At 35.9% G+C, this 16,138-nt stretch overlaps 2 protein-coding genes across 2 annotated transcripts; both read left to right on the top strand.

Moving 5' to 3' along the window:
- The first annotated feature begins 3,139 nt into the window (after window positions 1-3,139).
- LOC119985319 (serine carboxypeptidase-like 51) lies at window positions 3,140-5,724 on the top strand. The gene is made up of 13 exons (XM_038829584.1): window positions 3,140-3,275; window positions 3,365-3,459; window positions 3,532-3,639; window positions 3,732-3,972; window positions 4,054-4,097; window positions 4,398-4,465; window positions 4,560-4,665; window positions 4,738-4,850; window positions 4,970-5,039; window positions 5,136-5,186; window positions 5,270-5,322; window positions 5,412-5,547; window positions 5,650-5,724. Exons 1-13 carry the CDS (start codon window positions 3,140-3,142, stop codon window positions 5,722-5,724), a joined length of 1,296 nt encoding a protein of 431 aa, XP_038685512.1.
- A 4,738-nt stretch (window positions 5,725-10,462) lies between these two features.
- On the top strand, window positions 10,463-14,105 carry LOC119985436 (serine carboxypeptidase-like 51). Its single transcript, XM_038829742.1, has 17 exons — window positions 10,463-10,598; window positions 10,688-10,782; window positions 10,868-10,975; window positions 11,064-11,278; window positions 11,720-11,787; window positions 11,882-11,976; window positions 12,081-12,188; window positions 12,281-12,521; window positions 12,625-12,668; window positions 12,780-12,847; window positions 12,947-13,052; window positions 13,148-13,260; window positions 13,360-13,429; window positions 13,528-13,578; window positions 13,660-13,712; window positions 13,818-13,953; window positions 14,034-14,105. The coding sequence occupies exons 1-17, from the start codon at window positions 10,463-10,465 to the stop codon at window positions 14,103-14,105; spliced, it is 1,779 nt and encodes a 592-aa protein (XP_038685670.1).
- Window positions 14,106-16,138: the final 2,033 nt, after the last annotated feature.

The raw sequence follows: 16,138 nt of genomic DNA, 5'->3' as shown, positions 1-16,138 counted from the left end.
GTTTTGACAAATCTCGTTTTTCAAATCTATCTCTAGTTAGGAATGTGATTATTATCGTATTTGTAACCATAAAAATCTTGGGGAGGCACTCCTAGATAGAATTAAACTCTAAGATTTTATTCTACTATAAATACTAATGTTTCATGAGTATTTTTGGTAGAGAAACAAAAAATTGTGTGCAGTGAGTATTGATAGAGAATAAGAGATTTTATTCTTGGGTTTTGCATGGATTTCTTGGTGAGAGAAAATTATCAATGTGTGGTTGTACAAATTTTCTACATAGTGAAATTTTTTCTGAGTGAAATTTTTTCTGGTTGTCTTTTTAACAATACTCGTGGTTTTTCTCCGATTTTAGAATTTTCTACATATATTTTTGTGTTGAGATTGTTGCAATTCTCAATTTCAATTTTCTCTATTGTCGTGAGATATTTCTATTAAGGATGATCAAGTCTAATTTCCCAACATCTTTAATGTTCTTTTGTATTATAATGCTACACATTCTGTGATTCCTCCATTGATATCTCCAAACATGTTCATTGTATTTACTAAAAAATATTAAAACAAAAATTACAAAACAAAATACGGATAAACATTGTTATTCACTTGAGTACTTACTTGACTCTTGCGTCCTTGACTCTTGTTATTTACAAACCTTACAGAAGATTGCAGTCGTCATTGAAGAGACCCAAAACCCAGAACCAGAACCTCTGGTCAAGAAGAGAAGGAGACTACTATCACCTCTCTGAGTCTCAGCTCATCTCTCTCAGTCTCAAATCGTCTCTCTCCGTCTCAGATTTCCTCTCTCCGTCTCAGCTCATCTCTCTCAACCCCGGTCTGGAATATTTGGTGTCGCAAATCGCGAAACCAGTCCCAAATGTCGCGAATCACGGTTCCAATCTCAGATCTAGTGTCGTGAATCGCGAATCGTCTCTCTTAGATCTTCTTCTTGATTCTTTTTTAATATTTTTTTACTCTCTATGTCCTCTTTCGTATTGCAATAACTGATTTGGCATATGGATGTATTTTATCACTTGTGATATTTATGTTTGTGATCTGTATACTGAAGTAGTAAAGTGTAGGGTGAAGGTGAAGTGCAGGTGTTGAACTGCATCTAATAGTGAATATTTTTGATACCTTTTTTACAATTTTTTTATGTTATTTTGTAATTGATGAACCGACCCATCGAGCAACCGACTTTGTCGGTTGCAAACCATTACCCGACGCACAAAAGTCGGGCGGTAATGGTTGTCAATGTTGAGAATAGTCGGTTGGATTATCGATCGATAATCAACCGACCCGACCCGACCCGACCCAGTCCCAGCCCTAGCTTGCATCGTATAGTTCTTTTGTTAATTCCATGCTTTATGGATAAGATTCGATCAAATTGGTGGATCTTAAGTCATCTTTGAACTCGGTAGAGTTATGGACCAAGTTGAATGTCGAGGGTAGTGATCTGCTGTCTGCAAGTTTGTTTGTTAAGGGTGGTAGTGGTTCAAAGAAAAGTCATGATAAATATGGAAAAAGTGCCAAGTGCTTCTATTGTAGTTACCAAAAATCGTGTGGCCCCATGGGCCTAACCAATACATTTGAGCCCACACTAAGGCCCACTCAGAGGCCCCTGTGCGACCTTCGAGGCACTGTTTAGTGACAGTACAGTCACGCAAAGCATGTCTGACTCTAACGGCTAATATTTTCTTTTATACTTGCAGATAGAAATTGAGAATTGTAGTTTTTATTGAACTTGCTTAACATTGAACACAAGTAGTTATATATCAAGACCTTGACTACCTAATGCTATACATGATAACTAATCCTATCATAAGTTGTTGTACAAGAGTAAACATGAAACATGACTTGTAGATAAGAAGAAGCTCCACCCTTGAACTAACACTTGCCTTGAGTAAGTTTCACCTGGGACAACTCATTATTCAGCAAACCAATCCGGTTGTGGAGGAATATGTGAAGGACCCGCCTTATCTCTCCAAGTAGTCTTCCTTATCTCTCCATGTGACTGTCTTATCACTCCATAACAACTCCCTTGATCCTTACACATTTGTTGATCATCAGACAATTGTTTGTCATTATCCTCCCGCAAACGAAGCCGAGGGACGAGGCAAAGTTTGGTGCGGAAGAACTGTAACAATGCTTTTGACACAGGCTTTGTGAGAATGTCTGCGATTGGATACTGGGTTGGAATGAATTGGGTAACTAGCTGGCCCAGGGTAACTCGCTCACGAAAAAAATGATAGTCCAACTCAATATGTTTCGTTCGTGCATGAAAGACAGGCTTTACAGTCATGTATAGTGCGCTCATATTATCGCAAAATAAGGTAGGGGGCCTTAGAGCCAGAACTTGAAGGTCCTTTAGAAGAAAGGATAGCCATGTGAGCTGCACATGACCAATTAAAACTAGTTGGTTCTTGGGTACCCAATTGCCCATCGATAAGAAGGTAATGCATTCAAGTATCAAAGATGTAATTGCCGGATTTGAGCCGAGCTCGAGTTTTGTAGGGTTAGAGAAAAATTGAGGTCGGGCTCGGCTCATTAAGAACTATCAAAACTTGAACTCAAGCTCAAACTCGGCTCTTTTTAGTAAACAAATTTGAAAAGAGGCTCAAACTCAGCTCATTTATTAAATGGGCGGAGCTCGACTCTTGGCTCTTAACGGGCTGTCCACGAGTAGCTCAATCCAAGAATGGATAAACAACAAATTTGACACAGGCCCAAAGATAATATGTGATATAAGTTAAGACTTAAGAGTGGTGGATGAGCACCACCATAAGACAATTAGGTGGCCAAATTTAGCGACATTGTGATTTATGGCTTCATTAAGTTATATTATGCATAGAAAAAAGGTGCCTTTAGGGCGAATGGACTGAGGTTAATTAAAAGCATATGACACACCTAAACCAGCTATATATTGTTCTCATCTTGTTTGAAATGGTACAAATTATGAGGCTTAATTAATCATACAATTTTGTCAACATAATGCCGGCACAAAATTGTTCCTCTGTATAGCTGTTAATAATCTGTATCCTTAGAGATCTCAGTTGTATTTTTGTTTCATGCATGTGGAGTATTTCAAAGTTAATATACATATACATCAACAAGTAGCTAGCTCTTCAATATGATTACTGAGATGGAGAAACATTCCCTTGTATGCCTCTTTCTGGTATTTTCATTCACTTTACAATATTCATATACAACTATTGCAACAAGAACGACAACAAGTGGTCAAGGGTTAGAGCGTTGGGGCTATGTTGAAGTTTTGACGAGTATGTCAATAGTTTACTTTTGGTACGTTATTCAATCTCTTTTTGTATATAAATTTCTATATTTTTTACTGCTCTAATATGATATACAGAGGTTCATTTATTTTGGTGGCATTACGAGAGTCCTTTTAGAGTTAAAGATCCATCCACACCATGGCCGACAATTTTATGGCTTCAGGGAGGCCCGGTGAGTATTCCCCGAGAAAAACATATATGTGTTAACAACTTGAAATTGAATTTGATATATTATAAAATTCAGGGTGGTTCAGCAGTTGCACTCGGAAATTTCATAGAAATAGGACCACTAAATGGACATTTACAGCCCCGTCATTATACATGGCTTCGAAAAGCAGATCTCTTATTTGTGGTATAATTTTACTACTTTGGTTCTTCCTCCATTCAAATATATAGAAAAAGTTAATGCATACGCTAATTATTTACAATGAATATGGAATTTAGGATAGTCCAGCGGGAACAGGCTTCAGTTATGTCGAGGATGAAACCTTGTTGGCTACAACTGATGAAGGGGCAGCAACTGAGTTACTTTTCTTATTGAAAGATCTCTTCAGCAGATTTGAATTCCTCCAAGAAAGTTCTCTTTATATATTTGGAGAGTCATATGGAGGAAAAATTGCAGTTGTTCTTGGATTAGCAGTTGTTGAAGCTATCCATGCAGAAGAATTAACATTTCAACTTGGGGGTAACATATATAGTAAGTTGTGATTAAGAAACCATGAATTCACTTTCAAGCATAAATATTCTTGTTTCACTTTAAATGTAGGAGTTGTTTTAGGAGACAGCTGGATTTCTCCTGAAGATTTTGTGGTACGTAGCAAGTATAAGCTATTTCATCATCATCATCAACTCCCCATAAAAACCCGGATGCATTCCTTCACTTCATCCACCCATTTTAACTCTATTCGATACATATTCACTAATACCTAAGTCATCATAGAAAATCGTAACAATATATTTTAAAATCTTATTTTTGGTACTTATCTCACATTCAATTCAATTGTTTCTTCATTCCTTGTCTACTCTTACTAAACTTTTATTTTATATATAATAATATTCCTCGATAATCTTTCTCATACTTATGGATCAAATCTTTGAACTATAATGCAGTTTTCATGGGGATCTTTTCTAAAATACATGTGTCGTATCGACGACAACGGTTTAGAGGCATCAAACGAGTTTAGTAGCTTTAAATTTCTAAAATATATACTAAAGATTTGTGAATATATATTTTATCATTGTGATTTAATGTGGTTCCATTTGTGAGGGCAGTTTGGCTCAAAAAGTAAAGGGCCATCTTGAGAACCACGAATATAAAGAAGCAACTTCAACAATGTTTGATCTACAAAATAAAATTCGTGAGCACAGTAATAATGTGGTACGTTTCGTAGCTCTCACACATGAATATATATGTATATATTCATTCACTGAAATCAGATAAATAATATAGGATTTCTTTGACTTATTGGTGGATCATGGTACAATGGTGGTCGATGTTAACTTGTCTAGCTTAATGAATGACATTATTAGAACAAAACTACAAATTATTCCACACAATATAATGTAAGTTCATTTCCTTGTTTTAATTAATATTTAATGTGTATATTTTATACTTAATTAATCATGATTTATACATGATCAGATAAATGGATTATATATGCTACACTCTTTTTTTAACGTAGTTGGGAATATCTACCCAAAAAAATTCCTGATGGCTTTAGTGAAGAGTACATGAAACCTAGAATTGACGAGGTAAATATTTATAACATTATAGGAGTAATTAAGTAATCCAATATATATAGTACCCCCTATGCCCCTTCTAATTTTTACATTGAATTTTTTTTTTAGGTTGACCAGTTGTTGGCCAAAGGCGTGAGTGTCACCGTATACAATGGACAAGTAAAAATTTATTTTCACTTTTTATTAATTGGTTATCTATTTATGATTAGTAACTCATAATTAAAGTTTCTATTGTGATATAGCTTGATCTCATATGCTCAACCAAAGGAGCAGAAGCATGGGTCGAGAAACTTAGGTCAAACTTAAATTCCCATTCCTATCGAATGAAAGCAAACTTACGTTCTTTCGTTGCTATTTAACGAATATTCCATCCATATGAATCAGGTGGAGAGGCTTGAAATCGTATTTAAAGTTGAATCGTGTTCCATTGTATTGTGAAAATGATAGGAGAACAACAAACGGGTTTCGAAGAAAATATGATAACTTTACTTTCTATTGGATTCTCATGTCTGGTCACAATGTAAATGCTTCACCCTGAACATAATATCACTATAATGGCCGGCTTACTGAAAACTCTCTCTTCCGAGCCTAAAAAATTGAATTACTATTGAATTTTTGACAGGTTCCAGCGTACCAACCATGCATTGCTTTCCAGATGATGGCGGAAATTATTGGATCCCCGAGTCTTTCAAGGTAAAGTACCAATGGCAATCACAATGGACAAGATGTATACACTAACTAATATGATGATCTAATAACAAGGAATTGGCGTCCAAGTGGCTGAGTAATAAAAGTTGCTGAAGGTGATATGAAGGGTCTTAGTTGTTTGAAACTTTATTTATGATTTGTTTTTAAGTATGTGGTGCATGACTGTTTAGTTTTCTTTGGCTTGTGTTTTTTCTATGCAAATAAAAAGAAAGAAAGAATAGTCTCTTGCAAATTCCTAGTATGAAGGGTTGTTTCATGCCTATATTTATCTCGAATTCTAATAAAAAAGAGTAGATTATCTTTGGTAAAAAATAAAAGATTATCTAGGATTAGTTCCAAGCACTCAGAGATTTATTGGCAATGGTTCCAGAAATCTCTCTTCAAAAAGGGGAAAAAAAAAGTGATACACATTTTAAGTCCGTATTTTTGGTCCGTATAGGAGATTCTCTTCATATATATAACATGAATTATACAACTTATTGATGGATCATGGTACTATGGGATCAATGTTGACATATTTGTCTTAATGAATGTGCCCTATTAGAAACAAACTACAAATTATTCCTCAAATGTGATGTAAGTTCATTTTGCTACTTAAAATATTTTATGTGTATATATTTTATGCTTAATTAATCATGATTTATATGATCAGATAAAGGAATTATATTAGCTAATTAGTTGAGAAGATATACTGGAAAGATTTCGTAATGCCTTTGGTTTGTTGCCTCCAAATAAATAGCTAGAACGTCTACCAAGTTACGTTGCTGCAGGCCTTAATTTTTGGATGCGGGAATCCACAATTCTTTTAAAGCTGTCGAGTTTTCCACTTCAATACAATGATTTGGACGTGTCATGTGCTACATCACATCAGATTTTGTTTTTTTATTTTTATAACTTGTTTGACTCCTAGATGTGAATCGTAACTCTAAAAAATTGTGGAGCCTCCAAATCCCTTAATTTTACAGGTTTTTCTCAAGATAAAAGGCCATGTCTATACATGCGGGTGCAACACGCATGGCAACTTAGACATGGTGACACGTCGGACCAACCGACACCCAAGGTTGTTAAACTGCTTGAGGGACTTGGTTCTGTTGCTCTAATTGCTGGTTGTCCGAGTTATGCCTAGCTGTCATCAACAATCACTACAACAGTGATGTTTTTTACGTCGCTTTTAAAACGCCGAGAATAACCAAAGAGCGCCGTTAAATGTATTTATCGATGCTTACTTAAAAGCCGAACAAGCGTCGTAAATATTCGTGCCGCTAATGATAGCGCGGCGTTTTGCGAAAACGTCGTTTTAATTATATTTAGCGCTGCGTTTTTTAAACCTCCATAAAATAGAAATAAAGCGCCATGATCTAAGGAGTAGGATTGATATTCTAAGAAGGATAAAGCGCCGTCTATTTTCTTTTTCTTTTTTTGGTAAATAAACTGCTTATTAACGAGGAAATAGCAAAGAGTACTGCCACAACCAACAAAGAGAACCTTAACCCAACCAAACAACAGAAAGGGATCAGGGATAACACAGCAGCCCGCATCTTGAGCAACAGAGAAACAAGCCACAGATGAAGCTACAAAAATGGGCAGAAACCAACCAGAAAAACAGAACCAATGCTGCCCTGATCTTAACCCAACTCTTACTGCTTTTAGCTAAGAGTTGTTCATCAGAATTGATCATGAGTTCTGGACCACTGTAAGGAAGATTGATATTCAGAGCTTTCAACCATAAACCACATCTAATGAGGATTAAATAGAGCACATTATCCCAATCGACCTGCTTGTTCTCAAATATCAGATTGTTCCTTTCAGTCCATAGTGCCCATGTAGCAGTTGAGAACATCATATACCATACTTTATGTTGATTCTTTCCTGTTGTAAAAGTGGACAACTGATCAAAATATATCCAGTTGCTTACCATCAACAATGCATTTTCTTGGAGGAGAACATCCCGTAGTAATTTTGCAGTTAAGCGTGCTTCTGCGAGAGCACTATTGGGATGAGTGACCTCCTGGGAAGGCAAAGCCATGCGAGCCTGATGTATTCACGGGAACCGGACAACTCAAAGCGGACAATATTATTCATGTGTATAGGCTGCAAATTCTAATACAAATAGATTGCAGATTGTATAAGCACAACACCAGTCCATGCCCCACCAATTCATAAATTTATACCAAATCGTCCTCGGGCCTTCAAAGAGAAGAAGAAGATGATCTATAGATTCTTCTTGTTGCTGACAGAAAGGGCAACTGGAGTTATTGGGAGGGAAAAATACCAAGAACTAATCCTCCCTTGTAGGGCAAGCCAAATCAAGAATTCAACTTTAGGGGGACCAACCTTTCCACACTTGAGTAGAAGACTCTGCTAGAAGGGGAATATCATGATCTTCAGAAGCAGAAGTCAGTGACTAGCTAGACTGAATATATAATTTCCCTCCACCATATGACTCCATATGATTTTATCCCTCTTCTATGGACATATGACTGTGCCTCTTATAATGTCTGGCAGCTCATTTTCAAGAACCTCTTCCCATTGAAATAAATCTCTTCTCTAGGAGATTAACCAAATCCATTTTAGTCTATCCCAAAAGCCAACACTCTCAATTGGCAGGGTTGTGAAGGCAGGAGACAGTACTATAAAGCTTTTGAAAACTACCTTTTAAAGGTGTGTTTCCAATCCAAAGGTCTTCCCAAAATTTGATGCTTTTACCTTCACCAACACTGAATGCAGGCCCTCTTCAATAGCTTTTTGTACATTACCCCCTCTGGGATCCAATAGATTCTGAATATTCTTCCACAGAGTAGACATTTTAAGAGAATTGATGGGACTCTGAATGATCCCGCTGGTAAGTTATACTTTTCTTGAATCAGCGATTTCCAAGACTTTTGAGCTCTCTTGAGACTTATTGAATCTCCAAATCCATTTTGAGAAGTAGGGCTTGTTGATCATGACTTTCTATAGGTGTGTGCAAGAAAGAGGAAAACCTTTGTTTTGATCGATACTGGTTCGGTTTATGGCTTTGGTTGGACGGGATTTGGTAGCTGTAGGGGCAATTTCTACAATTGTTAAAAAGTCAATCTCGATGATGCAGGGCTCGTTTGTACCTTTGAATCTTGCAAACTTCACAACAAGAGCAATCGTGAGAAGCTCTAGACCCGACTGGGGGGTGCCGGTGGTAAAGGCTCCGACGATCAAGTCAGTAAGATGAAGAAGGAGATGATCGATCGATCGATCGTAGGAGGGAGACCAGTGGGAGATGGTGTTTAGGCTAAGTATTTGGTGAGAGATAGGAAATACCTTTTCTTTGATAATTGTGCAAATCCCTTCCCAGAGATGGGATAAGAGTATTTATATGAGAGTGAGTTTCGTCTTGGAATTTTTGGGTCAATACCAGAGCATGTATGTGTAAAGTCATGTACACGTCACCTATTAGGTCAATGAAAGGATGTATGAATCGCTTGGTTATATTCCTAAACAAGAATATGATGTAAGTCGTCTTGGTGCCTGATGCCTACACGGTCGTGGCGCCGTATCCTCTATGTGTCAGTTAAATCGTGTTCGGAAATGATGTCCTGTGAGCAACAAAGATGATGTCAGACGCGACTTCTATTGTGGGTATCAGGATGACACGTATGACTTATTGCTTGTGATCCTTTGATTCATGGGCCCAAAACTCGATGGGCCATGCTCTCGACTGTTGAGTGGGCCCGTATCCACCCGGCTGTTGGGCCTTGGCCCATGTTTGGAAGTTATTTGGGTCAGGGCTTACACGAATTTTGGCCATTAATTACAATAGCCTTGGATTTCCAGACGGAGGATTATCAGAAAAGGTGATGAACGAGCGCAGCTTGGGCATGACACTCTAAGAGGATTCCTTGAACCGACCGAAATTTATATTCAAGAAGTGGATGAAGAATAACAAGAGAGTAGGTCATGATTCTGAAATTACATGACCAGCAGGTCATGTCTTGCTGCTTTGTAAACTTTGTAGGTATGTATGTCTTTCTGTATCATATATTGTTTCCCCCTCAAGTTATCATAAAGTAGCAGCTGTGAGTTCTTGGTGAAAGTGAAACATTGTTGTGTAATAAGATCAACCGACTGTAACAAGTGATAGCAGCTAAAGAGGTTTAGGTTCGGACCGTTTTGGTTGTACAAAAAACCGGAGTAGCAAAGAAACTGGACAAAACCAGTGAAGTGGCTATCTGAGAAACCAGAAATTTGATTTTAAAAATACAATTTCAGAAATTTTAAATTTGTTTTTTGAATAAATTTTTTTATGAAATTATACATATAGCTGTCTTTTCCTTGTGTAAAATTGTTTCAACATTCTATGGAGCCCTTACCATAATCGCCCAAAGATAATATATAATATATAAGTTTAAAATTAAATTCCCGTGATCAACACATTGTTTGTTAGTTTTGTTTGATGAGAATATTTTTCACCAAAGTTAGCCAAGACGGCGACATTGATTGATTATGATATATGATTTAATTAAATTATATGATGCTTAGAAAAAAGGTGCGTTTGGGGAGAATGGCATAAGATGCACCTAAAAGGCGTATTGTTTGTTTCCTTCTGGTTGGAATGGCACAAATTATGAGGCTATATAGCTGTTAATAACCTGCATCCTTGGAGATCTCAATTGAACTTTTGTTTTATATTGGGTGTTTCAAAGTTATATATATATATATATATATCAAACAAATTTCTCTTTAATATGAATGAGATGGAGAAACATTTTCCTTTTTGTCTCTTCCTTGTATTTTCATTCACTTTACAATATTCATATACGACTATTGCAACACGAACTACAACATGGAGTCAAGGGTTTGAGCACTGGGGCTATGTTCAAGTTTTAACGAGTATGTTAATATTTTACTTTTGGTACATTATTCAATCTCTTTTTGTGTATAAATTGTCTTATTTTTTATTGCTATACTTCGATGTATAGACGTCCATTTGTATTGGTGGCATTTTAAGAGTTCCATTAGAGATGAAGATCCATCCACACCGTGGCCTACAATTTTATGGCTTCAAGAAGGCCCGGTGGGTATCCACGTGGAAAAACATATATCATTAAGTTTATAATGTGAATAACTTGAAATTGAATTTGATATAATATAAAATTCAGGGTGGTTTAAGAGTTGCACTTGGAAATTTCTTAGAAATAGGACCACTAGATGGACATTTACAGCCCCGTCACTATACATGGCTTCGAAAAGCAGATCTCTTATTTGTGGTACAATTTTACTTTGATTTTTCCTCCATCCAAATATATAGAAAAAGTTGTGCGCATACTAATTATTTACAGTGAATATGGAATTTAGGATAATCCAGCTGGAACAGGCTTCAGTTATGTAGAGGATGAAACTTTATTCACTACCAGTGATGAAAGAGCAGCAACTGAGTTACTCTTCTTGTTAGAGGATCTCTTCAATAGATTTGAATTCCTCCAAGAAAGTTCTCTTTATATAATTGGAGAGTCGTACCGAAGAAAAATTATAGTTACTCTTGGATTAGCAATTGCAGTTCCTCGAAGAAAGTTCTCATTATAGCGACCATTTACATTTACAAACAATTACAATGTGCTGGATTATGGAATTTAAATTGCAAAAATTATGGTGGCATTGTTCTTAGGAAATGGTGCCAATTAAAATGTACGAGGGAAGCTGCTGCCACCTTCTCATCATGCTCATATGGCCGGGGGATGAATGGGAATATGCAAGGCGGCTTTTATGCATAGATTCGGCGATTTGAAAAGAATTTCGGAGTATGCTATATATGTTGTCGCCTTTCTATATCTGTATAGCTGTCAATAATCTGTATATTTGGAGTTCTCGATGTATTTTTGTTCTATATTCTATGTTTCAAAGTTATACATATATATCAACAAATTCCTCTTGAATATGAAAGAGATGGAGAAACATTCCCTTATATGCCTCTTCCTTATATTTTCATTTACTTCACAATATTCATATACCAGTTTTGCAACAAGAACTACAACGGGTGGTGAAAAGTTTGAGCGTTGGGGCTATGTTGAAGTTCTAAAGGGTATGTTGATATTTTACTTTTGTTATGTTATTCAATGTCTTTTTGTATATAAATTGTTGTATTTTACTTTTTATTGCTCTACTACAATTTGTAGGAGTTCATTTATTTTGGTGGCATTTTATGAGTCCTTTCAGAGTTAACAATCCATCCACACCGTGGCCAACGGTTTTATGGCTTCAAGGAGGCCCGGTAAGTATTCACCTGAAAAAAAAATATAGATAAATTAAGGTGCAATTCATGTTCATAGTGTGAATAACTTGATATTTGAATTTGATATATATTATAAAATTCAGGGTATTTCAGCAGTTGCATCTGGAAATTTCATAGAAATAGGACCAGTTGATGAACATTTACGATTTCGTCGATATACATGGCTTCGAAAAGTAGATCTCTTATTTGTGGTACAGTTTTAATACTTTGGTTTCTCCTCCATTCAAATATATAGAAAAAGTTAATGAACACGCAAATTATTTATAGTTAATATGACATTTAGGATAGTCCAGCTGGAACAGGCTTTAGTTACGTCGAGGATGAAGCCTTATTGGCTACAAGTGAGGAAAGGGTAGCAACTGAGTTACTTTTCTTGTTGAAGGATCTCTTCAATAGATTTGAATTCCTCCAAGAAAGTTCTCTTTATATATTTGGAGAGTCGTATGGAGGAAAAATTGCAGTTACTCTTGGATTAGCAATTGTTGAAGCTATCGATGCAAACGAATTAACGCTTAAACTTGGTGGTAACATATTTAACAATCCGTGAATTAAGAATTATATGAATTAAGTTATCTACTTCCAAGCATAAGTTTAGCATTAAATATTCTTGTTTCACTTTCAATGCAGGAGTTGTTTTAGGAGATAGCTGGATTTCTCCTGAAGATTTTGTGGTAAGTAAAAAGTATAAAACTATTGTCTTTTTACATTTTATACAAGAATAATATTGCTCGATAATATTTCTTTCTGATACTAATGGGTCGAATCTATGAACTAAAATGTAGTTTTCATGGGGACCTCTTCTAAAAGACATGTCTCGTCTCGATGACAGCGGTTTAAACAAATCAAACGAGTTTAGTAGCTTTGAATTTCTAAACTATCTACTAAGCATTCGTGCCTATAAATTTTACCACAGTGATTTAACTTAATCTAATTCCATTTGTGAGGGCAGTTCAGCTCAAAAAATAAAGCACCACCTTGAGAAACATGAATATAAAGAAGCAACTTCAACATTGTTCGAGCTACGAAATAGAATTCTTAAGCACAGCAACAATGTGGTACGTTTCGTAGCTCCCACACACACATATATTCATATATATATATACACACACATATATATATTCATTCATTGCAATCACATAAAATACTATAGGATTTCTACAATTTATTGCTGGATCATGGTACTATGAAGATCAATGTTGACATGTTTCGCTTAATGAATGGCCGTATTAGAAGTAAACTAGGAATTATTCCTACGAATGTACGGTAAGTTTATTTTGTTGTTCAAATATTTTACGCTTAATTAATCATGACTTGTATGATCAGATAGATTGGTTATATATATATACATATATTCATGAATAGTTGGGAAGATCAAATCGAAAGATTTCGTGAAGCCTTAAGTGAAGACTACATGAAACCTAGAATTAAGGAGGTAAATCCCCATAACATTGTAGGAGTAATTAAGCAAACCACTATAATACCTCCCTAATTCCACTTTTAATTTTTACATTGATCTTATTGTTTTTTAAGGTTGACCAGCTATTGACCAAAGGCGTGAGTGTCACCGTATACAATGGACAAGTACAAATTATTTTTACTTCTTTTTTTATTAGTTATATATTTATAATTAATAATTCGTAATTAAAGTTTCTATTGTGATAGCTTGATCTCATATGTTCAACCAAAGGAACAGAAGCATGGGTCAAGAAACTTAGGTAAAAAATTAAATTCCTATCCCTATCTAATGGAAACAAATTTAAAAAGGGTAGCAGTACATACATTATTTTGTTATTACTTAACCAATTCTCCATATGAATCAGTTGGAACGGCTTGAAATCTTATTTAAACTTGGAGCGTGATCCATTATATTGCGGAAATGACATGACAATAACAAAAGGGTTTCGAAGAAAATATGATAACTTCACTTTCTATTGGATTCTCATGTCTGGTCACAATGTAAATACTTCATCTTGAACTCTCTACTTGAACCCAAAAAATATCATTCAAATTGAATTACTATTGATTTTGTGCGGCAGATTCCATTGTTCCAGCCCTGTATTGCTTTGCAGATGGTGGCCGAAATTACAAAATCCCCGAGTCCTCACTAGTAAAGTATCAAAGGCAATGGCAAATATATACGTATACAATGACTAATATGATTGCATTAGCTAACCAAAGAATAAATCATGGAAACTTGTAATGTCAAAAGTATTTATACCCATGTCTTGACTCTTAGTGGCACAAGAATGAAATAACATGTCACATGTGACAAGGAACTATATATATATACTAGCAAATGAGTCATTGGCTGAGTGGTAATGACTTTACATGTCCCTGACTGAGGTCATGAGTTCTAATCTCACCTCCTCCGAATATTTATAAGGAGGTGTGTGGGCTTAGTCTGCCCCTGCGTGGGCTTGATTTGTGCCTCTTGCGTGGGGCCTGTTGACACCTGTACTTTCATAGGCTTGATCTGGTGATGTTACGTATATTGTATTTGTACTTGTATTCAAAAAAAAAAAAAACTATATATATACTAGGTTGGAGACCCGCTTGCTGCGGGGATTATAATTTCTTATTGTACAATTTTGTTAACAAAGGGCAGAAAGAACATGCTCTTGAAGAAAAATATAAAGCAATGGTTGTGACTAATAGAAATAGCTTATCACATTGTTATATGTTTCCATTGCAAAGAAGCTCCAAACATCAAATTAAACATCCTGGTTCTAGCATCCCATGCAAATATACAAGATCATGAAACCATCATAAGTGTGTGCTGCTCAAATTTAAAGCCTCTTTTGCACAAAAACCACTGTGGTTATGAAGTTTCATGCAGCTTTGAGAAGAAAGAAAAATAACAACATGAAAAAACAGCCATTTAGAAAAACAAAAATTAGTTCCATAGGAGTACACGACCAATCTTAAATTTATGGTTGACCACTTCTGGTCAAACGAATTTAGAAAACCGAAACAAAACGAACCCAGGCGGTCCACTCAGTGGTTTGGTATTTTTGAACCCAACAGTTAGACCAGACCGGTTATTTTGGAACCTACTCGTAGTCACATGAACACACTCTCTCTCTTTCCATTTCTTTCCCTCTCCCTCTCCCTCTCTCTCTTACAATAGCAATCAAAATTGAATTTCAAGTGCCTGATATTTTCTAGTGTCATCGTGGATGAAACTTTATTTAATACTTGATATTAATAAAAATGCCCAAATTCTCATGTATATGGAGTGTCTCTCTAGCATAGACCCCATTGTGGATGCTCTGATATGTAGGGGTCACTATTTGACCAGCGGACCTAGGCCCGACTCGAGCCCAGCCCAAAATTATACCTGACCTGGGTTCCATTTCTGGGGTCGGATAGGGTCCGAAGCCCGATACCTCTGGCCAATTTTGACCCGGCCCGGGCCCTGGTCCGAGTCCAAACCCAACCCAACCCAAACCCGACTAGACAACATACATTATTTATATATACATATACAGACAGTGCAGTGTACACTGTCTCTATATGTGTATAGATATATATTATATATATACAGACAGTGTAGTGTGCACTGTTTCTATGTGTATATATATATATATATATTATATTTGTAATGTATGTGTATATATATATACATAATACATATACATATATATATTACATATATATTACACATATGCATATATATAATACATTTCCCTAACAAAATACATATATAAATATTATATAGTCAAAAGTTGGGTCCAACCCAAAAGCCCGAGCCTTAGCCCGAGCCTCATTTTAAGAGTCAAACCTAGTCCGAAGCCCGATTCTCAAAATCGGGCCGGGCCGGCCCAATGTCGACCCTTACTTATATGTATTACTAGATTTATTAACTATTTACACTTCTTTTGCCAATACTTTTTAATCAACAAAAATACAAAATAAAATCCACAATGTCTGTTTTCACCAGTGTAAATAGTTAATCAACCAACAATTTTCATCTATGTCGGGTCGATCCTCATGTTGAACCGAACAAGTAATTGACCAATGCCAAACCGGTATGACCCGTGGTTGATTCTTGAACCGCACGGTTTAACGACTCACGGGTTAAAAACCTTTTTAAAAATTATAACTTTTTTATCGAAGCACTCAGGATTTAAGTCAAAATATT

The sequence above is a fragment of the Tripterygium wilfordii genome, chromosome 19 (genome assembly GCF_013401445.1).
Source record: "Tripterygium wilfordii isolate XIE 37 chromosome 19, ASM1340144v1, whole genome shotgun sequence".
NCBI lineage: Eukaryota > Viridiplantae > Streptophyta > Magnoliopsida > Celastrales > Celastraceae > Tripterygium > Tripterygium wilfordii.
Note: the sequence above shows the minus strand (reverse complement) of the source record. Positions and strands in the feature narration are given on the sequence as shown.

What these genes read in the sequence shown, in the direction of transcription:
- LOC119985319 (XM_038829584.1), top strand. Translation starts at nt 3,140, where the DNA reads ATGGAGAAACATTCCCTTGTATGCCTCTTTCTGGTATTTTCATTCACT. An exon ending in ATTAACATTTCAACTTGGGG is followed by an intron (nt 3,973 to 4,053) that starts GTAACATATATA and finishes CTTTAAATGTAG; the next exon opens with GAGTTGTTTTAGGAGACAGC. An exon ending in TCACCGTATACAATGGACAA is followed by an intron (nt 5,187 to 5,269) that starts GTAAAAATTTAT and finishes ATTGTGATATAG; the next exon opens with CTTGATCTCATATGCTCAAC.
- LOC119985436 (XM_038829742.1), top strand. Translation starts at nt 10,463, where the DNA reads ATGGAGAAACATTTTCCTTTTTGTCTCTTCCTTGTATTTTCATTCACT. An exon ending in AAGTAGATCTCTTATTTGTG is followed by an intron (nt 12,189 to 12,280) that starts GTACAGTTTTAA and finishes TATGACATTTAG; the next exon opens with GATAGTCCAGCTGGAACAGG. An exon ending in TTCTCATGTCTGGTCACAAT is followed by an intron (nt 13,954 to 14,033) that starts GTAAATACTTCA and finishes TTTGTGCGGCAG; the next exon opens with ATTCCATTGTTCCAGCCCTG.